This window comes from Danio rerio, chromosome 17 (genome assembly GCF_052040795.2).
Source record: "Danio rerio strain M-AB ecotype USA chromosome 17, GRCz13ab, whole genome shotgun sequence".
Lineage (NCBI taxonomy): Eukaryota > Metazoa > Chordata > Actinopteri > Cypriniformes > Danionidae > Danio > Danio rerio.
The window spans coordinates 31,031,483-31,058,044 of NC_141037.1; the positions used below are offsets into that span (position 1 = coordinate 31,031,483).

General features: G+C 34.6%; 1 protein-coding gene across 2 annotated transcripts in view; it reads right to left on the reverse strand.

Annotated features, from left to right (window-relative positions):
• ush2a (Usher syndrome 2A (autosomal recessive, mild)) overlaps window positions 1-26,562 on the reverse strand; it is a 412,815-nt gene that overhangs the window by 295,946 nt on the left and 90,307 nt on the right. For both annotated transcript variants that reach the window (XM_087290677.1, XM_087290676.1), the window contains exons 15-20: window positions 25,519-25,682; window positions 21,264-21,422; window positions 17,917-18,414; window positions 15,467-15,745; window positions 10,788-10,957; window positions 6,879-7,023 (exon numbers count right to left, since the gene is read on the reverse strand). In XM_087290677.1, coding sequence (XP_087146803.1) covers window positions 6,879-7,023; window positions 10,788-10,957; window positions 15,467-15,745; window positions 17,917-18,414; window positions 21,264-21,422; window positions 25,519-25,682 — 1,415 coding nt within the window. The remainder of the gene's footprint in view (window positions 1-6,878; window positions 7,024-10,787; window positions 10,958-15,466; window positions 15,746-17,916; window positions 18,415-21,263; window positions 21,423-25,518; window positions 25,683-26,562) is intronic.

Here is a 26,562-nt window from a genome sequence, read left to right on the forward strand (position 1 = left end):
GGGAGCTGAATATTAATGAATTGGAGATTCAGCTTAAGTGGTCGTAAAAATGAGCTTTCATATTGGGGTGGGGGGTAGAGCAACACAATAGTATTAAATAAACTACATATAAGAACACAAAAAAAATATACGAATCAAATTAAAAATGCAAATATTTTGCATGAGAAAATATGTCCTTAAAAGGATAGTACACACAAAAGCTCAGTATTATTTATTAGTCATTGTTTTCTAACCAATATGTCATTTTAATGCTGCATACTCTTTTTTTTTTTTTTTTGTATGACAAAGGATAATTTAATTAATATATAACTCTTAGATAAAGTCAGTAAATATAAACCAATAATAAGCAGAATAGTTTAATTCAGCATAAGGGTTAAGGGAGTATATGATAAAGATGTGTGAAAAACAAACCAAAACTGTGTGTATTGTTGGTTTTGTTCATCTTGTTTCAGCCAATTCCAGACTAACCATTAAAGGGGTGGTCAAATGTATATTTATATTATCTACTATTTTAATTATACAGATCAATGTTAAACTGTCCGCAAATGCATTTTGTTTTGACGTCCTTCAGGAGGGATCAAGTGTTAATTAGGGGAGTCAATCCCCCCAAACACTCCTGAAATTCGCACCCTGCATCTAACCCTTTTGTAGGTCTCATAAAAAGTATAAAAAATACTGTTTGCTGGGACCATTCTTTGACACTTCTGCATCATTATTAAAAGCTTGATAGAGCTTGGTATTCACTTGCACTGTATGAAATTACCTACATTTTTTGTAGGCCAAAAATGAAAGAATGACATACAGTATTGGAAACAAAAAATCAGAGTGAATACAAAGATTATTACTGAACTATTTTTTTTTTGCATGCACCAAACCTTTAAGCATAGCTAATGACACCCTATGACAATGCATAAAAATACTTAAAAGCAATAACAATATAAACAGAATAAAAGCATTAAAACCAGAGTGAGTACAAAGATTATAACTAAAATGAATTTTTTTTGCATGAACCAAACCTTTAAGCATAACTAATGACACCCTATGCTATTGCACAAAAAGCCTTAAAAGCAATAACAATATAAACAGAGGAAAATCGTTAAAAATCTCCTGCCATATGGAAGAGCCGATGACATCGTCAGCTCTGTCGACTGCAGCATATTGAGCTGACCATATGTTAGAGCGGCGCTACGAGCCTGACTGATTCATGCCTATCACATTCCACTGTATCAATTAAAGGCCCTTGAAGGCTGCATGATTTGTGCCTCTGTTATTAAACCCTGCTAATTCATCCTACTTACATATTCCTTATAAATCTCCGGGAGTGTGTGGTGATTCATGGCAATCGGAGAGAGCGCTACGGCACATTTTTCTCCTTGTAATTAACAGTAAATTGTTTTTACTGCCGCACAATGAATTTCTCAGCTTGGGCCGCAAATGAAGTAGTAAGAAGCGGAGTGGAGAATCCTGACTGAGAGGTTGGTTTAACTCATTAGGCCGTCACGTGAGCTGACGTGTAAATGGAAAAATAAACGGCAAATGAAGGAATTGAAAAGGGAAATTAGTCATTGTCAGTAAGTACAGGTTTCCTTCCTAAATAATTAAAAAAGGCATATATGGGAAGGCTAAGTTGATAATATAAAGAATAAAACAGGCCAGTTGTCAAATACCGTTGAAGAAATTTATTAGCCCCCTTTTTAATTTTTCTCTTTTTTTTATTTTCCTGATGTTTAACAAAGCAAGGAAATTTTAACAGTATGTCTGATAATATATTTTCTTCTAGAGAAAATCTTATTCGTTTTATTTCGGCTAGAATAAAAGCAGTTTTTACTTTTTTAAACATTATTTTAAGGACAAAATTATCAGCCCTTTTAAGCTATATTTTATTTCGATAGTCTACAACAAACCATCGTTATACAATAACTTGCCTAATAACCCTAACCTGCTTAGTTAATCTAATTAACATAGTTAAGCCTTTAAATGTCACCTTAAGCTGTATAGAAGTCTTGAAAAATTTATAGTCAAATATTATTTACTGTCATCATGACAAAGATAAAATAAATCAGTTAGAGATGAGTTATTAAAACTAATATGTTTAGAAATGTGTTGAAAAAAAATCTGCACAAAAATAAACAGGGGGGCTAATAATTCTGACTTCAACTGTATATTGTGCAGGATGGGGTTAATGCTTGATGGTTAATGGTTAATTGTCCCAACATTTGTCCCACTCCCAATCTGTTACACTGCAGAACTGCAAAATAAATGAATGGATGGATGGATGGATGGATGGATGGATGGATGGATGGAAATGCAATAAAACAACATTCACACAGTTGTGTGTCAGGTTATCAAAACCTTCAATTACGAAACTCTGTTAAGAGATTTCTTAACATTGTAATTCACGTTTCATTTTGAGTAATCTTGATTTATAAAAACAGCTACCTTGTATATCAGAACTGGTCATTCAAAAAAGATTATTTCCATTTAAGCAGAACATTTTACATATACACTCACCGGCCACTTTATTAGGTTCACCTTGCTAGCACTGGCTTGGACCCACTTTTGCCTTCAGAACTGCATAAATCCTTTGTGGCATAGATTCAACAAGGTACTGGAAATATTCCTCAGAGATTTTGGTCCATATTGACATGATAGCATCTTGCAGTTGCAGCAGATTTGCTGGCTGCACATCCATGATGCGAATCTTCTATTCCACCACATCCGAAAGGTGCTCTATTGGATTGAAATCTGGTGAATGTGGAAGCCATTTGAGTACACTGAACTCATTGTTGTGTTCAAGAAACCAGTCTGAGATGATTCGCGCTTTATGACATGGTGCATTATCCTGCTGGAAGTAGCATCAGAAGATAGGTACACTGCGGTCCTGCAGATGGATATGGTCAGCAACAATACTCAGGTAAGCTGTGGCATTGACAAAATGCTCAGTTGGTACTTATGTGCTCAAAGTGTGCCAAGAAAATTCCTCTCACACCATTACACCACCAACACCAGCCTGAACCGTTGATACAAGGCAGGATGTATCCATGCTTTCATGTTGTTGACGCCAAATTCTGACCCTACCATCTGAATGTTGCAGCAGAAATTGAGACTCATCATTCCAGGCAACTTTTTTTCAAACTTCAATTGTCCAGTTTTCGAGAACCAGTGTGAATTGTAGCCTCAGTTTCCTGTTCTTAGCTGACCGGAGTGGCACTCGGTATGGTCTTCTGCTGCAGTAGCCCAGCCGCTTAAAAGATCTACGTGTTGTGTGTTCAGAGATGCTATTTTGCATACCTCAGTTGTAACGAGTATTAATTTCAGTACTGTTGCTCTTTCTATCAGCTCGAACCAGTCTGCCCATTCTCCTCTGACCTCTGGCATCAACAAAGCATTTGCGCCCACAGAACTGCCACTCACTGGATAATTTCTCTTTTTCTGACCATTCTCTGTCACCAACAATCATGTGACGTTCAAAGTCACTTAAATCACCTTTCTTTCCTAATCTAATGCTCGGTTTGAACTGCAGCAGATCGTCTTGACCATGTCTACATGCTTAAATGTATTGAGTTGCTGTCATGTACAAGCAGTTGTACAAGTGTACCTAATAAAGTGGCCACTGAGTGAGTGAGTGTGTGTGTGTGTGTGTGTGTGTGTGTGTGTGTGTGTGTGTGTGTGAGTATACACACACACATATATATACACACACAATACAATATATATTATATATATATATATATATATATATATATATATATATATATATATATATATATTTATATATACACACATACTTACATACATACATATAAACAAATATATATATATATATATATATATATATATATATATATATATATATATATATATATATATATATATATATATATATATATATATATAATGTGTAATGTATAATAATTTAAAATGCTACACATACATATATACATACATATATATACACATTTATGCTACACATAAAATATACACATACATATAAACAAATATATATATATATATATATATATATATATATAAATAATGTGTAATGTATAATAATTTAAAATGCTACACATACATATATACATACATATATATACACATTTATGCTACACATAAAATATACACATACATATAAACAAATATATATATATATATATATATATATATATAAATAATGTGTAATGTATAATAATTTAAAATGCTACACATACATATATACATACATATATATACACATTTATGCTACACATAAAATATACACATACATATAAACAAATATATATATATATATATATATATATATATATATATATATATATATATATATATATATATATATATATATATATATATATATATATATAAATAATGTGTAATGTATAATAATTTAAAATGCTACACATACATATATACATACATATATATACACATTTATGCTACACATAAAATATACACATACATATAAACAAATATATATATATATATATATATATATATATATATATATATATATATATATATATATATATATATATATATATATATATATATAATGTGTAATGTATAATAATTTAAAATGCTTTTTTTAATGAAGAGAAATCAACACATTTTTAATAACTAATTTCTAATAATTTAATTTCTTTTCTTCGCCTCAATCACAATACATGAAATTTTAATACAGATTTTTTTTGCAAGTTACTAATATTTACCTTAAAGCCCATTTAAAAACTTGACTAGGTTAATTAGGTTAACTACGCAAGTTAATTAATAGGGAAGTCATTGGACAACAGTGGTTTGTTCTATAGCCAATCAAGAAAAAAGTAATCTTAAAGTGGGTTAATAATAAAAAATGCCTGAAGACTTTTTACCAGAAGAATATAATAGTAAATCCTGTTAAAATCCTGTGAAATATTAAAAAAATATATATAAATATATATTTGTATTTATGTATAAATATATACATAAATACAAATACAATCTGCACCCACAATATAAATTGTAGGAATGAGAGAGAGTGAGAGACAGAAAGAAATGGCGAGAGAGAGAGAGAGAGAGAGAGAGAGAGAGAGAGAGAGAGAGAGAGAGAGAGAGAGAGAGAGAGAGAGAGCGCCGGCAGAAAAGGCTGATAAAAAATAAAATGGTGTTCTTGATGACACACTTTCAGAAATTGTGTAAAAGAACGAACCTTCTTTCCTCAGACTGCTTCATGATTCAAAATTCATCAATTTTAAAGTATGAAAATAATAGAGATAACCTGAGAGTGAATCTAAAATAGCTTTAGTTTGTATTCCTTTGAGATAAACGACTTCCTCTCTGAATTGAGAGCAGGGCAGACCGTATGTGCTCCAGTTCACCAATGTCGTTTACGTACGTACACAATTAAAGCTGGTCTGGCATGGCCCTCACCGAGAGAGACCTATTCAACAAACTGACTATGAGCAATGACAGACACTTCCCATTAAAGGGACTTCATTAATATTAACATGAGAATTAACACCAATTCAGGTTTTACTCCGTTCGCTGACAACATATATCGAATCTCACACACGTAATTGGATGCCGAGTTCTCGCAGATGCATAGAGTGTGTGTACTACATTATAAAAAAGCAGGACATTGGGGATGAACTTTTGCTAATGAAGAATTGTAAACCAGTCAGTATCAAGTAAACATGACGTTAGGAACACAGGGATAGTTCACCCAAAATTGAAAATGCTGTCATCATTTACTCACCGTTCACTTGTTTATAGCCTCTTTGACTTTCTTTATTCCACTGAACACAAAAGAAGATAGTTTAAAGAAAGCTGAAGACCTGTATCCATTGGCTGCCATTGTATTTGTTTTTCCTACTATTGAAGTCAATGATAACAGTTTTTCAGCTCTCTTGGAAATATCATATTTTGTGTTCAACATAAAAAAGAAACTCATAAAGGTTTGAAATTACTTGGGAAAGAATACGTTGTGAGTACATTTTCATTTTTGAGTGAACTAGCCCTTTAAATTAACATCAAATGTGTGCCCCAAAATAAAAAATGCTGTCATCATTTGCTCATCCTCCAATTGTTCCATATCTGTTTGAGAAATGTCAAAGAATGTTGCAAACCATTGACTTACATGGTATTTTTTCCTACTATAAAAGACAATTTCAAATGGTTTGTACAGTATAGGAAAATGAATGAATGAATCAATCATTGAACATATTTTAAGAATCAATGTGTCTATATAACTCACCTATATCTGCCTCACATTATTTAAATCATTTTATATACCTAGAAATGTTAAGAATCTAATCTTTTAAAGAGCTTTTGTGAAATCTAAATGTCAAAACATAAATAAAGTATGTAAGGACATAATCTAGAACAAATAACGTCTTAATAAAAAATGCAATTGGGATTAAATTATGAAGCATTATGGATTACTGAATAGAATTGTTCTGGATTATGTCCCTAATTTATCACCCAAGCGATAAAATGATGAAGCTTTCATTTTTGTTTTCTTAAATATATTGTAATTTTTAGTGTACAAATGTCTGATGAAGGTCAGGAGACAGAAATGTTATATTTAATACAATCAAATATTAATACTGAGTATTTACTTTTTCATTCACACTTATAGTTTCTTCAGTTTGAACTTATTGGTCTGTAAGTTTTAAAAATGCACACACACACACAAAATAAAATAACATTTGAAACATTTAAATGAAAGAAAAAAAAACCCTTACAACTTTGCCTTTAGGGTAAAAAAAGGAGATAATTCCTCAAAATATCTTCTTTTGTGTTCAACAAAATAGAGAAAATCGTAAAAGGTTTGGAACCACTTGAGGGTGAGTAAATAGTGAGTAAATCTCTTTACCTTGGACATGGATACTAGTGATAGTACTGACCTGAGGGCAGAGTTCGCCCTGACGCAGGTGAACTGCTCACACAGCCCTGTCTGTTGCAGACGGTCACCGTGAAACTGTACTCCTCATAGGCCTTCAGTCCTCCCGCAGTGTAGCTATGCTCCTGTGCTGACCCACTATACAGTACCTAAAACATCAAAACGCATGTGCTGAATATACTAACGTATTAATATTGACACATACAGACATTTTAACATGTCAGAGCCAGAGTCTAATTGTTTGCATAGAAACCATTTTACTGAATGGACAAAGGAAGATAGAATTTAATCTTCCACCGCTCTCCTCTACATTTCTTGCTCTCTCCCATTTGATCATATAACAAAGTAAAGCTGTAGCCTCTTATGCTACACTTCTCATTATAACTATTAACAATCATGCTACTTTTTCTTTTAGATGAAAACAATTATAAGTATTTACACTAGCATACAGTTACACAGCATACAGAAAAAAACTATATATTTGCTCAGCATTTATATATAGCATAAACTATATATTAGTGTTGAGCAAAGATTAATTGCATCCAAAATAAAGGTTAGTATTTATATAAGTGTGTACTGTATATTTTTATATACGTGTATATTATTAATACGGGCAACATGGTGGCACAATGGGTAGCACAATCGCCTCACAGCAAGAAGGTCACTGGTTCGAGTCAGATGGCATTTCTTTGTGGAGTTTGCATGTTCTCCCCGTGTTCGCATAGGTTTCTTCCGGGTGCTCCGGTTTCCCCCACAAGTGCAAAGATATGTGGTAGAGGTTAACTGGGTAAGCTAAATTGTCCATAGTGTGTGTGTGAATGAGTGTGTATGGATGTTTCCCAGTGATGGGTTGCAGCTGGAAGGGAATACGCTGCGTAAAACATTTGCTGGATAAGTTGGCGGTTCATATATCTTTATATATGCACATTTAAATATCTATGTAAATAATTTATGTACAGTATTTGTAAGTATTACATATATACATATAACCCACATATTAATTTGTGATTACATTATGATGTAATTAATCTTTCCCAGCAGGCTGCAGCTTTTATAGCAAAGCGATTAACATCACCAATATGTGATTATTTGAGATTTGCATTGAATAAGTTAATTTAGGCTTGATATTTAAAATGAATGTTACAATAATTTCTGCTTGCTTTTTACCATATTTTTGCTGCATGTTAGCATACCACACTGTACTCTACATATGTGGGCCCACACGCAGCGATGCCCTCATCACGGGAAAATGAAAACAAAACCTTCATTGCGGCACATTTATAAATGCAACACTGACAACCCATGTCTCAGAACAATGCTTCTTCTTCCACTTGCTGTAATTACGATTGGAAACACAACAATGCGTCTCTCTGCCGTCTGAACACTGTAACAGGTAAAAACAGTCTTCGAAGCTATATTATGAATGTTAATGAAGTTGCACCTCATTAACAATAGAGCGCGCTGATTGGTTTGAACCAAGTCTTTCTCATAAATTAATGATGAAAACTCAAAAGTCACATTATATCCGCTGGTACAGACATCCAGTCTCCACGCTGAATTTTACACAATGATCTCATCGCAGAGACATAGCTTCAAAATATTTTTTTAAATTTTAAAACGGAATTTGCTCGAAATAACGCAAAAACCACCAATTTTCACTTTTTTTGTGTCCTAATAGTGTTTTTAACAGTATATATATGCCTGTCAACATCTCAAAAAATGTGTTTGTGTTTCGTGACCCTTTAAATATTTCAACAGCTGTGACTACTTTTCAGAAAAAATGAGACACATCTAATTAGCCACCTACTAAAAATAAAAAAATATTTTGTGCATATATGACAAATGATTTGTAAGATGCATTGTTTGAGGCACTTCTTGAAACAGACTGATCTGAAATCACATATTAGCTGAATATATATTTTAATTGCTCACAGTAGACAGCACATTGTACAATGAAGCAGAATAATACAGAATAATGTGAGCAATTCCGAACAATGTAAATAAACGCCCAGCTTTGAAGACAGCTGAACAACTACAGAATAATACACAGCAAGTATGCAGGCAACATTTCCGCTACTAATCATACAAATGGGAGCTCTTTCCGTTCAAGAAACACAGACTAGTTCTTACAACCGCTCATAAAATGTACACATGTAGACACACACCACACAGATCACACCTTCAAAACCTGCCTGACCTGACATATTTAATAGAAAAGTGCGTATCTGCAGGTTACTGATGGAAAACATCATCAATGCTAACATACACTTATCAAACTAATTAAAATCTAAGATAATGGAATCCAATTAAAAAGTGGATTGTTCAGGAAAAGTAATCTCCAAAAACATCCTTGAAACATTTACCACGACAGGAAAGGTGATCCTGATATGGAAAATGGCGCTTTAAATACAGAATAACATGCAGGAGACGACACTACTTTAACCTTTAAAGGTTTGCTACCCGAACCAAAGAAAAAGAAACACCAAGATTCACATGAGTAATAGAGGAGACCTTTTTGGACAGTTCAGCCCACATCCCATGCATACTGGGACACAAGCCTCCACCTATGGAAATATGAAACTGGACGAAAATTAAGGTCACTGCACTGTAAAATGCAAGGCTTTTTTTTACCCAATCTTAGGTCACATATAGACAAACCCAACTTTTGGGTTACTTTGTTTTTTAATTATATGTTGAAACCACCAAGTGGGTTTGAACAGTGGCCGAGAGAGCTTAATGTGCTGCAATTCAAAAAAACACAAGCAATTACAAAAAAAACACCAGCAAATTCAGTAACGATCTTTATCAGTTAGACAGCACACATGTTGCAAATTCTCACAACACAAACAACTGAGGAAACGCGCTGCATTTTGTCACAACGCAAACAACTGAAAAAACATGCTGCATTGTCACAACACAAACAACTGAATAAACATGCTGCATTTATTAAACATGCTGCATATTATTAAAACAACGTTTCACATTTAATCATCAGTTTATTTAGGCTAATAATTTAAAAAAAGACAATGGAATCGTGTAATCAGGATATTAAAATAAAAAAATAACTTTTAAAGACCACCAACAGCTTCACTGAGCAACAGTCACGGTGTAATACATTCATATCTCAGCAGGGTCCGTCATGTATTTGGATTCCTTTGAAACATTTCCGTTGTGGTATGTGAATATTTGCAAGTGTTGTGAAAAAATGCAGTGCGTTTCTTCAGTTGTTTGTGTTCTGGAAATTTGCAACTAGTGTGCTGTCAAACTGATAAAGATCGTTTCTTAATTTGCTGATGTATTTTGTAATTGCATGTTTTCTAAAATTGCAGCACAATAAGCTCTCTCGGCCACTGTAGGTTTGCCCATATTTGATCCAAAACAGGGTTAAACAACCCAAAAAAATAAAATTAAATAAAACAAAGATAATAATTTATTTATTGATTTTAATAAAGGATAAAAAAAGAGAAATTAAAAACAAGCATACAATAGAATTTAAGTTTTTAAAAGTTAAAGAACTATATTTAATATTGCAAGTTTTATATATATATATAAAATATATAAAATTCCCTATATACGAACATTTGAGTAGGGGCCGTATATGTATATATATATATATATATATATATATATATATATATATATATATATATATATATATATATATATATATAAATTTTTTTTTTTTTTTTTTTTCTTCTTCCTCAAACTAGCAAAAACATCAGAAAAGAAAACACTGTGAAAATCACAAATCTTAAAAAAATCTGAGAAATAAATGTGTTATTTGTGATGCATGAAGCAAAGTACAGGACAATATAGGGACAGAACAGTGTTTCAGATTCGTGTCAACAGATCAGATGTTCCAGCAGTGGCCCTTTTCTATCAAGATTGAAGTTGAATGTTCTGGAATAGATACCTGTGTTACTATAGGTGGAGCGTATGGGTTGGACATTTGTTCTTGGTGAAGGTTGACTCTATACTCAGTCACTTCGCCCCTGACGTCTTTGTCCCGTGGCGTCTCCCAGCTCACTCTGAGGGAGGACGAGGACACAGCGGACACTTGAGGAGGGGCCATGTACTCTGGCACTGTGGAGCAGAGCAAACAATTCATCAAAACAATACAACTCTTTCTTTACCAGCAGTTTTGTCCTGCGTTACAGCAAAAATGCATATTTGCATTATTATAAATTATAAATTTAAGCAAATATAATTTATTATTTCAAGCATATAACTAGCAGCAAACAACAAAAATGTAATACCACTAATCATGATAATATCAATGATGATGATGATGATGATGATGATGATGATGATGATGATGATGATGCTTGTGGAACAAATTAAAAATGCCTCAAATTAAAATGGGCAAAAAATTGCAAATGTTAAGCTAAACTAAAATTACTGTTGCAATTAAAAAGAGAAATTATAATTAGAAATGCACAACACACGTTTTGTCTCAAGCTTATAAATGTAATGTTAATTGACAGAAGAGAACAGCAAAATGCACAATTATGTAAGGTTCAGTGATTATAGGGAATTTTTGGGAAAGTGCTGATTTAAAAATATTGATAAATTTAAATTTATATCACACCTCATTTAAGACATAAATACATTACAACCCATTCACCTCTACGTCTTAAATGCAAACTAAATATTGGGGATTATATTCATTGCATCTGCGACTGTTAGGTGATTCAGGTCTATTGGTGCAAAATTGTAGCTCAAATAAACAACATTTTTGGTCTGGACATCTAGACCTTCTATCCCTTCTCCTGGGTTTTCCTTGCAAACTATTTAGGGACAAGTATGAACAGCGATTGTTCAGCCAGTTAACTTTTGCTGTCAGGAAAAACATTTAGATGTCTTGGATCAATGATAAACCCTCTTACATGAAAGGATGGCATTCAATCCACAACTTAAACATTTATTCGCACTTGGTCACCATATTTGGACAATATAAACCTTGCTTTGTTTGACATTTTGAAATTTGGAATGACAATTTTCGTATAGACATTTATTCATGCATGTTCTGTTTTCATCAAACTTCTCACTGTTCCCGCCATCTTGTATTATTTGTAACATAATAGTTTATGGCCTTTGCCCTATGTAAATTTTTGCATATGCAGTGATGTTTTGTGTCAGGCATTTTATGTTGTTTGTATTTTTGTTTTATGCATGTCTAAAAAGAAAAATAAATAAATTTTAAAAAAATGCAAAAAAAATTGTGACAAAATTTGACTAAAATTACATAATATCTTGGACTCATACTTGTCTATCATATTAATTAATATTATTAATCATGTTACAATATTAAAAGCAATAATTACTAATATTATTTTTGTTGCAATATTGCATTCCTACAGGTTATTAATGTCTGATTAAAGCAATTTGTTAAATTGAGGACAACACAATAACATATTTTACTAAAAATGTATACCATACAACAGAGAAATACCCAAACAACAAACTTAAGATTATAATTCAATTTTATTTATTAATTTAATAACTTTTTCCTTTTGATTTCCCTCTGACTTGCTTCAAACAGCTGTTGGGTTGTCCTCTTAACACAACCTTTGACAAGGAAATCCGCTAACTCAAGTGCATCTCGTCAGACAAAAAACATGGCTAGCTATAAAAATAGTAAAATACATCTCCCTCCAAGTGTCAAAATACCGTGAGGAAGTTGACAGAAACACTAAATAGAGCTTCAGCTGTCTTCTCTACGAATAAAAGAGAAAGCCTGGATGGGCTCCTTCCTGTGAAGCACTTGTGGTGAAAATTTATCCCACATAAACAATCCCTCACATGTTTATGCTAATTCCCAGTTTCCGTTTTTCAGGAACTGTCATTCTGCGCTGTAACACTAGCCACCTATTCTTTCTCTGCTTAATAAGCATCTCCTCTAAATCAATTCTCCAGGGCTCCCATCTAAATAAAGACTGAAGACACAGGATTTTCTCTGCGGGATGAAGCCGTGTTTGTGGCCTATGAAATGCAATACTTGTTTATTTCAAACTGTTTGCAGTGTTGTTCAAGATAATTTGTTTCATAATCTCTTCGGATATAAAACAAAATGAAAAGAGGCGCTCGCAACCAAAGACATTTTTCAAAAAATGTAATACAGAACTTCACATTCATCAGAGCCTTTTAAAATCATCCTAGTTCAGTAAAAAACGACTATGGACATATTTTAAATGTTCCTAACTTGTCACTGAGGTCTGCTGAAATAATTTGACATTTATACAAGGTATAAAAAAACATTAACATAATACAGATTGCCGCATCAGCTAATTTCTCACAGCGTCTGAAATGGTTAGTTCAAGGATCTAGTCGCTCTAAACTCCTCCTTTCTAAGAGATTACTCAACTCCAATTCAAATCTGAATATTCTGCTGTGGAGTCTTTCTCAGGACTTTTAAACTGCTGCAAAAATGAATAATGGCACCCCACATAGCAAAATTTCTCTGGCCCAGCTCTGGCCCACACAATCAGGTTTTGCTTGGCCCACATGCCGCAGTGAATTACGGTACATGACTGGACCAAATCTGGCTTACAGACAAGGGCCAAACACAGACCATATCTGGGCCAAGTCTTAGCCAAGTTAACAACTCATAACTAGGCCTGAACTGGGCCAGATAGGTTGGTGTGTCACGATTGCAATGAAATTGATAAACCCATGGAGTGATGCGCTGTAGGCACACTATGGGCACGCTTTTTCTCAAAGTGACCTGATTGGTAGAATTTTTTTTTCTTTACTCAAAAATGATTTTAGTGTATTTTAAATGTGGGTCAAGACTGGCCAAACTCACATGGCCCACTTATCAAATTTTTAAATCTGGGCCAAGTACTACGTTTTTCATCTGGCCTAAATCTTGTGTGCCGCCTTAAAAACGGTGCCACCTCTGCCAAACCCGGGCCATGTTTGGCCCACATGCTGTATGCCAGTGCCGGATAAATGCCTGCTGTGCCAGCTTTTTGCCAAATCTGGGCCAGAATTCTTTGCTACTAGGGACCACTTTTACCACACCCATTCACTATGAAAATGGCCCATTCAAAGATGCAGTAGTAGAAATAGTAGAAGTCCCAATCTGGCAGGTATAAAATCCACACTGATTTGCAGTGCATGCAAAGTCTTTTTAGTCCTCACTTCTCACCGGGGAAACCTGCATCCTCACATTATGTTAACAACACAAACTAAACTAATTAATGCCTCAGACACAACTACAGGATTTGAAAGCAGGTCAAAGCAGACATTGCTTGTGGGCAGAACTATGAAAGTCTGTAAACAAATTTGTGCTGGAATAAAGGGATTAAAATAATTTAGAATTGGTTGTCACTTTTAAGAGTCAGTATTAATCTAGTCTAATTTGATATTAGAGATCTTTTACATTTGCTTAAATCATACCAGCTACTACTGTACATGAAGGGTAACATTTGACCAATTCATAATAAAGCAGTTTGAATAAAATTTGCAATAGATTTCTCTAGGGTGGAACTTAATTTTATTTATTTTTATAATCACTGTATTGTTGTCAATTGCCATTGGCTCAATCTAATGTGAGTGACAGTTTGCCCCGACCTTGCACCAATTAATCACAATAATGGAGAACAGAAAATGTGCTGTTGCAAGGAATGAAAGTGACTCTTATCAACAATTATTTAGGGAATTATAATTATATATATTTTAAAATGCAATATGTAACATTCCAGCAGACAAGATGTCATAAGACGTTAATATTAGGTTAGATTTAGCTCACCAGTGTCCAAGGACAACGTTATTTTGATGTCCAATAATGACGTGAAATGATGTTGATTTTAGCTGTGTTGGAAAGTGACCGAAATCCAAAGTAAAGCCAACATCCTAAACCAATGTTATATTGACGTCAAATATTGATATTTATGTAACGTATGGCAAACAAAATCCAACATCAGATAGATGTCATGTTGGTAACATCCACACAAAGTGAGGCTGTAACCTCATTGGACCTTAATACAGTATTTGGTTGTTTTTAGTTTGGATGGAAAGCAACCATGATGGAACGTCTGTCTGACGTTGGATATTGACCTATTTTCATTTCCAAACAAAATGCAATGTTCCATGACGTTGGGGTATAATGTCAATCTGATGTCATGTTAAAGTCCTGTGCCTGCTGGGGTTGGAATAAGGGTGTTTTTTTTTTGGAAATTTAGATTTATATATCTGGAAGCTGAAAAAATAAGTGATCTATTGATGTATTGTAGTTATTTGTGACAGAATAACATTTGTTCAAGATACAACTATTTCAAAAGGTGGAATCTGAACGTTACAGACAAATCTAATTATTGAGAAAAGTTCTTAGCAATATATATAATTACAAAAAAATATATATATTTTTAATATATTTATAAGTAAAATGTCTGTCTTTATTCACCATTCTAATGGTTTTTGCCATCATTATACATTATTATCATTGTAAAATATGTTTGGTTGTAAAATATGACTGGTGTTGATGTTTAGGGTCACATATGTAAAGAAAAAAAAACTGTTGATTCTAATTTCTTGTCAACAATACATTTCTGTCAAAATTTGAGCAAGATCAGAGTGTGTTTGACTGACCTCCCTCTGCAGTTCGTCCCACAGCCCAGTCTGACAGGACACTGCCGGCCATGTTCACAGTGAGCACTCTGAAGCGATAAGTGGAAAATGGTTGCAGATTGGACACCACCACAGTGCTCTCAGGTGGAGTAAGAGCGTTCTCATTGGCTGAACTCAACGACGGCCGTGGGTTCAGCCAGCCGCTACTGAGAAAAACCCTTTGCTCCGTACCATAACTGCTGGCGTTTCTCTGCAACTCATTCAGCAGCTGCATAAAAAGCTCATACCTGATAATTATACCTGGAGAGAGAGAAAGAATTAAAGAAAATACATGAAACATATATGCCAATACCTTCTTCCAAAATCCCTTATTAAGCCTCAGAAAGATATTGAGATGTAAGACCGGCCATTGACAATGCACAATTACAGCTGCTGCATGAAATTATGTCGAAAAGAGAGGCAGACAGAGAGAATCAGATAGACACAATTAAACGGAGAGGAAATTCATTGAGAGAATCCTCTAAGGGCACTTTATAATGGTCCATGTTAATGAGCTAATTTGGCAAAAAGCATGATAACTGGCATTAAAAGTCATTGATATACAGAGGGCTATTTTGCGACGCTTTCAATGGCGCGAGGCACAATACATAATTGTATGCAGCAATCAACTGTTTTAAATGTGAAATGTTTCTTTGCGGCGCGCAGTCCCATCAGTTTATATTGCGAAATGAAGCATGGGCTGAGCCTTAATCAAGCCTCTTGGTTGCAGATTAAAGTTTGTAAGGAATTAATTTTCATCCCCGGCTGAGATCAAATGGCATCTCTATAATAGTATTTCTCATTATTGTAATGATGTAGCTGAGAGACGGGGAAAAAGTAAGTTAGGCAGAGCAGAAGAGGGTTTCAGCTTTAACATGTGCGTTTAAGAACCGCTGTGTATAAAATGTCTGACAAAATCACTGCTCCTATTAAACAAAAAGTCAGAGAGAAATCTGAGGGCTGATCTGAATATTTAAACATATTGAAATATGATTAAATCTGTTTGCCTTTTTGGTTCAATCGGCAAGCTGATCTGATGCAGTGCACATTGAACTCAAATGTAATTTTTGTCTTTGGTACTGTGCAGTTCTGATTGGTTACACTGGGTTCCCTTTATTGCTCCGTTTTGTTATTGATTTAGCATACAATAGCACATTATTTCTGGAACATGATGATTTACACATTTAAAAACATCTTAGTAAAATATATATGAATAGAATTAAACTGAAATAAAAATAAAACAACACTTTTGTAAAATACTGCTAATTGGTTTCTTATCCAAAACTGTCAAACAGATTTGAATGTTAATTGAGAATCAATTTTTATTAATTCCTGAATATTAGGTTCGGTGGAAAAAAAAGATACAAAAGAAAAATTATATATATAGCGTAATTTCAAAATACAGCTGATGAAATCATTATAAAACTGGTAAGTGACTTTCTAAGTCAATCTCTCTCTTTGGTATGTTGTTGTATGGCCATCTGTTTCTAATAAGTCTCCTGTTTTCGCTACTGCCTACTTCAGTAAACAGAAAGAATGTTAACGTTAAATATTGTGATCTCCCGACTGCAACAGAGAAATACCAGGAAATCTCTATAGACTGATCACATTTCATGCCTTTCAGCCTAATAATCTAAAAATGTGAGCAAAATCACCTCTTTTGTCATCACTTTAGACATTAGAGCTAGTATTTGAATGATTCTCTAGCGTAATTTGACATTAGTGAATGAGCAACGGTTTCTGCTGTTCTAACAGTCAGCTGCAGATGCAAAGGAATGGCAGAAAAAGTAGTTCCTCTTACAAAAGGGTTTTGAGACTCTCCGTGTTTGATTTTCTATTTTATACACTCAATTATGCCGTCAAACTGTGTAAAAAAATGCAATATCACACTTGTAGCATGTGCGATGTGGTTGTATATTGTCATTGGTTGGACACTAAGGCACTCAGCCTGTGGCCTCGTACTAACACACGCCTCCCACCAGTGCTGATATACAGCCACATCGCACTGCTACTAGTGTGATATTGCTCATATATTCACCATGATTTTCAATTTGCCATACATAACAGACATTCTTAACTTTTAATAATTAATAATGTTTATAGTATTTAAAGTCATATTATTATTATTATTATTAACTAAGATTATATATGAATGAAAAAAGTTATTAAATCTGGCTTATATTAGAGGCAGACTTAAAATTGGTTAAATACTTCCTTCAGAAAAATGCATGAAACAAGTTATTTTACTTTTTTTCCTTTCCCATTACCAACTCCAAACTATTTTTGAAATTGAAAAACAGCACAAAACAGAAGAATATTTTAACCTATAAAAAGGGCCTTCAATTATTTTTTAGAAAATGGGAATACTTGATTTAAAAAAAGATCGAGAACGACAGAAAAAATATCAAAAACACAAAAATGTGCGTCAATACCATTTGGTAAAACTGGCGGTTCCCAGTCCACCTTGAGTTGAGAGGAGCCTAAAGTTGTGATTTTGGGTGCCGGCTGCTGCTCTGGAGGTATCTGAGCAGTCTGCACAACCAGACTTTCACTGCGAGCACATCCTCCATCAGTACAAGCCTTCAGACTGAAGTTGTATCGAGTGAAAGGTTGCAGCTCCTCAGCGGTGGCCTCTGTCTGAAGTCCAGTGTAGTAGATTCTCTTTTCTCCGCTCAGATCCTGTATGGAGCTCAGTGTGTAATTGTCTATTGGACCAGTGGTGTTCAAGGGCTCTGTCCAGTTAAAAGAGGCACTGTTCGGCTTGGCTCGGCCCACGAGGGTTAACTGGAGCTCCTCTTGCTCGGGTACGGCAGACAGGGTACGCAAGGTGACCACGGAACTGCTGGTGTTAGAGCGGATATTACTGGTGATGAGCTGGTAAGAGTATGAGGTGTAGGGAGACAAAGCTGTGTCTATGAAATGCATAGTTCCTGAATGAGACAGAGAACAAGCAAGCTGTCAAATGTGATTGCAGTATTGATGACAATATAATTACATACACTACCATTCTAAAGTTTAAGGCTACTAAGAATGTTTACATCTTAGAACATACAGTTGAAGTCAGAATTATTAGTCCCCCTTTGATTTTTTTTATTATTATTATTATTTCTCAAATGATCTTTAACAAAGCAAGGAATTTTTCATAGTATGTCTGATAATATTTTTTTTTTTCTGAAGAAAGTTTATTTTGGTTGGAATAAAAGCGGTTTTTAATTTTTAAACATATTTAAGGTCGAAATCTTCTCTCTGTTAAACAGACATTGGGGAAAACAATAAACAGGAGGGCAAATAATTCAGGGGGGCTAAAAATTCTGACCTCCACCTGTGAATAGTGTCACTTACTCTACCTGTGAATAGTGTCACATGTTATTACAATTTAAAATGACTTTTGATCACACTTTATTTTAAGGCGTTCTTTTAACATTCATTCATTCCTTCATTTTCTTTTCGTCTTAGTCCCTTCATTAATCTGGGGTCGCCACAGCGGAATGAACTGCCAACTTATTCAGCACGTTTTTTAAGCAGCAAATGCCCTTCCAGCCGCAAACCGATGTTTGGGAATGTTCTTTTAACAATGTTACTAATTGTTTACCTTCTCAGTAATTGTAATTCATTACATACACTTCCTATATGGTTAAAATGAAGAGTTTGGTTTAGAGTTAGTTGCATGTAATTATGCATAATTAATTATACACCTTAACATAAAGAGTAAACTAATTTTTATATTTTGATTCATTTAAAGAGAATCTAAATTATCATTCTAACATGCAGACTTGATGCACAGTTTCTTCTGAACTGTGCTAAAAAAAAAAAAAAAATCAATGCACTGCTTAATATTTATGTGGAAACCATAATAAATAGTTTTAAGAAACTCCAATGTATAGAAAGTAAAAAAAAAAAAAACAGCATTTACATTGCTCAGCATATATAAATACATCCCTCACAAATAATATTTTTAATAGGAGGCTATACAATATTGTATTTGTGCATATACCTGTACATTAGATTAGTTAGTACTGAAGCCAAATCTAGAGCTTATCTAACAAAATAACTTACGATAATGGTCCAAAATTAGTACAACCAAATTTATGTCATAGAAAAATATTAAATACAAAAAGGAAAAATCAAGAGAAGCAAAAAATTGAAAAATTTAGTATGTTGTATTTTTTTTCTTTTTTGTAATATTTTGCTTGAATTTAATTGTATTATCTTTCAATTTCTAAATATGTTTGGTGACTAAAATATTATTTTAATAAATATATCTGTTTAATAAATCTGTTTTGTTTAAATGCACCAAAATACATTGCCTCTATTCACAGAGAAATGTATAAAAAATATTCATTTTCAAAATGGGCTGTACTCAATTATGCTGAGCACTGTATACATTGCAAAAAAAATATGTTCTTTCTTAGATTTTTTTTGTCTTTTTCTATTCCAATTATTTAAAAACTCTTCTATCAAGAAGCATTTTCTAGGCAAGCAAAACATTATCTTGTTTTCAGAAATAATATGCCAATATTATGTGAGTTTTTTTTTCTTGAAAACAATGTAATAATCTGCCAATGGGGCAAGCAAAATAATCTTTTTTTTTCCTTTTGACATTATTTTGCTTTCCCTATTGGCAGATTATTTAGCTTGTTTTAAGGAAAAACTTTTTTCTTGCTTTTTATTTCTGAAAATAAGACAAGAAAATTATTTTTTGCTGTGTATAAAATAATCTTTTCTAATTATTTTTAAATTTAATGCATCACTACTTCAAATAACTTTCGACTAGTGTTGAATGGTAGTTCACAATAATATTAAAAAAACTCTTAAAAATAAATAATATGTACCATGTTGTTAAAAAGGCACTATGCATTTTTATAGTCTTTTTTTCACTTTATATGAATGACATTACATAAATATATGATAAATATATAACATAAATATATTAAATATGGATAAATAAAAATAAAAACCATTATGATTGTATAGAATTGCAAGAAAATACATTCATTGTCATTTAATATTACATTATCATAAAAAATGTAATAAATCAATTCCTTAATTTACATAAATCGTTTGTACAAACATCACTTAAAGTAATAGTTCACCCCAAACTGAAAATTCTGTCATCATTTACTTACCCTTAAGCAGGTCGCACACCAGAAGCGCCGCTCGGCGGCGCGCCGCGCAGCGCCACGCAGCACCATGTATTTTAGAATTCTAAACATAGGTTTCTATCAGGATACACACACCGGCGCCGCAAGTCGGCGGCTGTCGGCGGCGCCCGGCGACGGCTCAGGACGCAGTTCATTTTTCAGCCGCGCCACAGAGCGCCATCTGATTAGTTTCATGTTAAATATCATTCGAATGTGCGCGTCTGGTGTGTGATACCTTAAACTGTCATGTACGCGCCGTGTCGCGGCGCCGAGCGGCGCTTCTGGTGTGCGACCTGCTTTAACTTATCACAAACCTGTTTGACTTTATTATTATTATTTTTTATTATTGAACAAAAAATGTTATGTTTGGAATCCTGTCTCCATAGAAATCCATAGTATTTGTTTTTCCTACTATGAAAGTAAAAATTTACCAGTTTCTAAAATTCTTCAAAATATATTCTTTTGTGCTCAACAGAATGAAAAGAAACCAATAAGAATTTTAAACTACATTTTTTTTTATCCCTTTAAATCTACCAACTATTACAGTAACTTAAGCATCATTCAATTCCACAAGCTAAAAGCATAATGGCGACACCGTAAACACCTCCAATGAAAACATCTACAGAAGTGTGACTAACCAAACGGATGCTGACTGTGGCTGACGTGGATGATCTGTGTGTCTCGGAGCAGCGTGTACATCAGTGCATTACTGTTGGGGGAATCAGGAGCTCTCCAGCTCAGCTCTATAGTGGTGGAGTTCAAAACCCTGCCAAGAGGAGGAGGCTGCTGTTGCGGATCTGAACATGAAAAAGAGAGTGTAATCAGAAACATATTTATGAAAAAAAGGCTTGTCAAACCAAACTTAACTCTTGTGTATTGTTGTTGGTTTGTTTTGCCTATTCCCAAATTTTAAATTTTTGCCACTTCCCAAAACCAGCAACAACTAATAAGGCGTGATTTTATGGTATCATGCCTTTCAATCAAAAATGTCATTATAATTGAAGTCAATGGGGCAAAAGTAGCCACAAACATAATGAAAGGGTAGTCAATTTACTAACAGTGTATCGCTGAATTTTTATTATATTTTTCATTTACATTTTGCTGAAACAAAGGAGGAAGTTGTGGTCAAACTAGAAAAGTAAAGTTCATAGACAAACTTTATGGTGGCTTGAGAAAGTCTAACTTGAACGTTTAAAGTAGTTTTAAAGATTAAGTAATTGAAGTGGTTCTTAAGAAGTTTGAAACAGTTGGCATATATAAAGAACTACATATATGTTAGCTGAGTGGTTGCTATATTGTTGTTAGGTGGTTGCTAGGGTGTTCTATGTGGTTGCTAAGGTTGCTAGACAGTTGCTAGGGTGTTCTAAGTGATTGCTAAGGCATTGCAAGGGAGTTTTGTTTGGTTGCTAAGGCGGTGCAAGGCAGTTGCTAAGGTGTTCTGAGTGATTGGGGAGCAGTTGCTGAGGCATTGCTAGGCGGTTGCTAGGGTGTTCCAGGTCATTGAGGTGTTACTAGGTGGTTGCTAAGGTGTTCTTAGTGGTTGCTAGGCAGTTGCTAGGGTGTTCTGAGTGGTTGCTAAGGCATTGCTAGGTGGTTGCTAGGGTGTATAGTTGGTTGCTAAGGTGTTTCTAGGCTGTTCTAGGTAGTTACTAAGGTATTGCTAGGCAGTTGCTAAGGTGTTCTGAGTGGTTAATAAGGTGTTGTTAGGCAGTTGCAAAGGTGTTCTGACTGGTTGCTAGGTGGTTGCTAAGGTGTTCTGAGTGGATGCTAGGCAGTTGTTAGGGTATTCTGAGTGGTTGCTAAGGCATTGCTAGGTGCCTGCTATGGTGTTATAGGTGGTTTCTATGCGGTTGCTAGGGTGTTCTGAGTGGCTGCTAGGATGGCTTGCTAGGATGTTCTAATTGGGTGCTAAGATATTGCTAGGCAGTGGTTGCTAGGCATTGGTAGGGTGTTCTAGGTGATTGCTAAAGCATGGCTTGGCAGTTGCTGGGGTGTTCTAGGTGGTTACTAAAGTGTTGCTAGGCAGTTGCTAAGGTGTTCTTGTTGTTGCTAGGCCGTTGCTAACATAAATTAGCATGGTTCTAGTATGTATTAGTAGGTTGCTAGCATGTTTCTAGTATACACTAGCATGTTGCTAGTCTGTTTATAGTTTGAATTAGGATGTTTGTTTGTATGTTTCTAGTATGGATTAATATATTGTTAGTATGAACTGGTATGTTGTTGTTAGTATGTCAAATTTAAAGTCAATGGCATTTTTTTTACAATGGAAGTATATAGGACATTTCCTAAGGTGCCGTAAATGGTTGCTTGGGTGTGACTAGTAAATTGAAAGGTCATCATTGATTGGCAGATTGGTAGTCTAAGTTAAATAAGTCCAAACTTAAGCCTGTATGACAGTCTGGTGGAAAGTTATGAGGTCACAAAATTTGGTCAATGGGACTTTTCTGAAATTTCTGGGTCCGTTTTTGGAAAACCATAAGTTGCATACAGAATGCATATAGAAATTAGTCCCAGACGAAGAAGAAGAAGGAAGAAGAATATACTTATGTAGTATAACAGTATGTTGGCTCTCAAGGCACCATAATAAAGACTCAAAATCACCCCAGAGTGGATGAAAACATCCCCAACAGCACACAAGGGTTAAGGAAAAAGTGGAAAACACAAGGTTAAAGCATCAAAGCTGCCGGCTAATGGGGAAAATGGACTATAAATATACTGGAGCAACAATCATTTGTTACATGTAAAAATGCTAACTTAATAACAAATGCTGTTCTGTTGGGCACATTAGGGCTGTAAGAGTCTCAGTGAGGTTAAGTGCTGTGTGCTCTAAACACATGCAGACCCATAAACAGGTCACCTTACAGTATACATGCTGAATGTTAAAAGAGTAGATATGCACAAAACACAGAAATGGCATGAGATCATGAAAGAGAGAGAGAGAGGGATCTATATTAAATAGAAATGCTCGGCTAAAACATAAGGATGCAACATGATTAAATTTGAGTGTCAGCTCCTGGGCATTCTGAATAAAGTATGTAATAAATTTCACAGTCCAACGTAAATACCACAGCATTTGAGTGGCAGCAGTGAGTTTTGACCTTAGGTATGGCTTTCTTGCATTAAACTTGATTATATTGGAGAAATCTGCATTTAAATTACAGCCACTACAATAAAGCGACACTGTGGTGTGATCCAGAAGAAGCATTTTCTTGTATTGGAGCCAAATTGAGTGTTGAGACAAAGGATTTTACTATTTAAGCAATAAGGTGCTTAAACAAATGCCCTTTAAGGCCTTAGACATGGTTTGATGAGTTTTATTTTCTTTGTTGAGATATTTCCTATTTAACCTGATTGATGAGGTGGGATATACAATAAGACCTATATAAGCCAACAGCCTTTAATTTCCAAAATTAATAAAAAAACAGTTAATACCTTACTGTATGTTTTGGAAAGGAAAGTACTGTATTATCAATTAACAATGATTTCATTCAGTCATTCATTCATTTTCTTTTCAGCTTAGTCTCTTTAGTTATCAGGTGTCAACACAGCGGAATGAACCACAAACTTATCCAGCATATGTTTTACGCAGCAATTGCCCTTCCAGCTGCAACCCAACACTGGGAAAAACCCATTCACTCTTGCATTTACACACATACTGTACACTATGGCCAACTCAACTTATTCTATTCTCCTATACTAATACTATGCATGTCTTTGGACTGTGGGGGAAACCAGAGGACCCGGAAGAAACCCACGCGAACATGGGGAGAACATGCAAACTCCAGAAATGCCAACTGTGCTACTGACTGTGCCACCATGATGCTCTAACTATGATTTCAATATTTTTATTACTCAAATTATATAATTTGTGTTATCACATTTATGCTTCAAATACACTAAATAACCATGGCTAAATAAACTATGGTTAGTGTAGCAAAACCACAGCTAAATTTGTGGCTAGCATGGTTTAACTACTATAACTACCATATGTTTTTTTCTAAGATCTAGTTCAACCAACAAATTAACACTAAGTAATTGCGTTGATTCCATGAGATAATGTGGTAATTTACTATGAAAATCTACTGCTAAAAAATTGTGCAATGTCTTTAATGATATACAGTAATATTTGTATTATAATATTGCTAACTGCAGTGGCGCTGTTAGCTTAGCAACATGCTAAAAGTAAATCTGTTAAACCTGTATTTATTTATATATCCACTTTACAATAAAACATTTTACACTTTATTTTAATATTGTTCTTGATAGCATAAGTTGATGTATTATGAGTTAACATTAACTAATGAGAAAAGCGCGGTGGTGCAGTGGGTAGCATTGTTGCCTCACAGCAAGAAGGTTGCTGATTCGCACCTCGGCTGGGTCAGTTGGTATTTTTGTGAAGAGTTTGTATGTTCTCCCAGTGTTGGTGTGGGTTTCCTCCGGGGGCTCTGGTTTTCCCCACAAGTCCAAAGACATGCGCTATAGGCAAATTGTGTAGGCTAAACTGTCTGTAGTGTATGTGTGTAATTGAGAGTGTTTGGGTGTTTCCAAAAGATGGGTTGTGGCGACCCCTGATTAATAAAGGGACTAAGCCGAAAAGAAAAGGAAGGAATTAATGAATGAATAAACTAACACCAAATGCCTTTGTTTTCATTAAATAACGTTAACAAAGATTAATAAAAATGAAAAACATTGTTTATTGATTATTCATGCTAGTAAACACATTAACTAATGGGACCTTACTATAAGTGCTACCTATATTTTTAAATCTCAAAAATTCCCAAATAAATAAACAAAAAAACATATTAATACATATAACAAAAAAAACAACACTGAATTCATGAATACTCAACAATGAATTCAACAATGAATTCATGAATATATTTAGGTTCACACCTTTGCTGCAGCCCAGGTAGTTGTTTGGATCCATGAAACTGGCTCCCTCCACACAGGCATCACATTTATCCCCAGTCACAAACGGCTTGCACAAGCACTGCCCTGTTTGGGGGTGACACGTGCCATTGAATCCTCCCACAGGATCACAGCCACACGGCTCACACCTAGACACATGGAGATCACAAGAGACACAAATACCATTTTCATATGATAAAAAAAACTGTATCACTTCTTGTGACATTGTCCATGTCGGTAGAGGACAAGAAATCAGGTAATTAACCAAAAGTAACAAGTCCAGATCTATTTACACAAAAAAACTGTGAGTCTCTCTGACCGGCTAAGACACGAAGAGTTGCAAAAAGTGTATGTGTGCGTGTTGGAGGCGTGTGTGACTGTGAGGGAAGGGGGGACACTTGCTCTAAATGGAGGCATTCACAGATGCACCTGTCAGTGACACATCTGGGAGGGGTGTAGAGGATGGAGGAGGGAAGGCCCTGAGGGGCCAGCAGCGGGTGATGCGGGGGCCAAGCGCCTGACACCCTCGAAAGCAGCTGATAAAAGCCACAGACTCTTAATGAGCTGAAAATTTGTTCTGTCAACTAGAGGGGCGTTTTGGGCTAAGCCACCCGTTTCCCAATGTGGTTCGACCTTGACTCCTAGAGAGGAGACGGTGAACTTTTTTCCCTCCCCTGTCATGCAAAAATGATGCCATCTGAGGTATCAAATTTTGTGATCAGTACCAATAATGCTCAGTTCCACATGCTTGGGTCTTCCATATTTCAAATATATCAATAGCTTGCAGCTATCAAAGTAAATGACTCCAGATTGTGTCTCAATGTTTGCATAGAACAGGTGTTGCAAAATAAGAGCTGGAAAGTTTTGCAGACATGAAACTGACTAGCAAGAAAAACAAACAAAAGCAGATTTGAATATGAGCTAAAATTGTGTAAAATAAATAAATACATTTTCTCTCTCTCAAGGTTAAACGATTAGCCATGTTGCAGCCTGTGTTTGCCATTTGTTGTGATGGCTAATCTTCCCTAA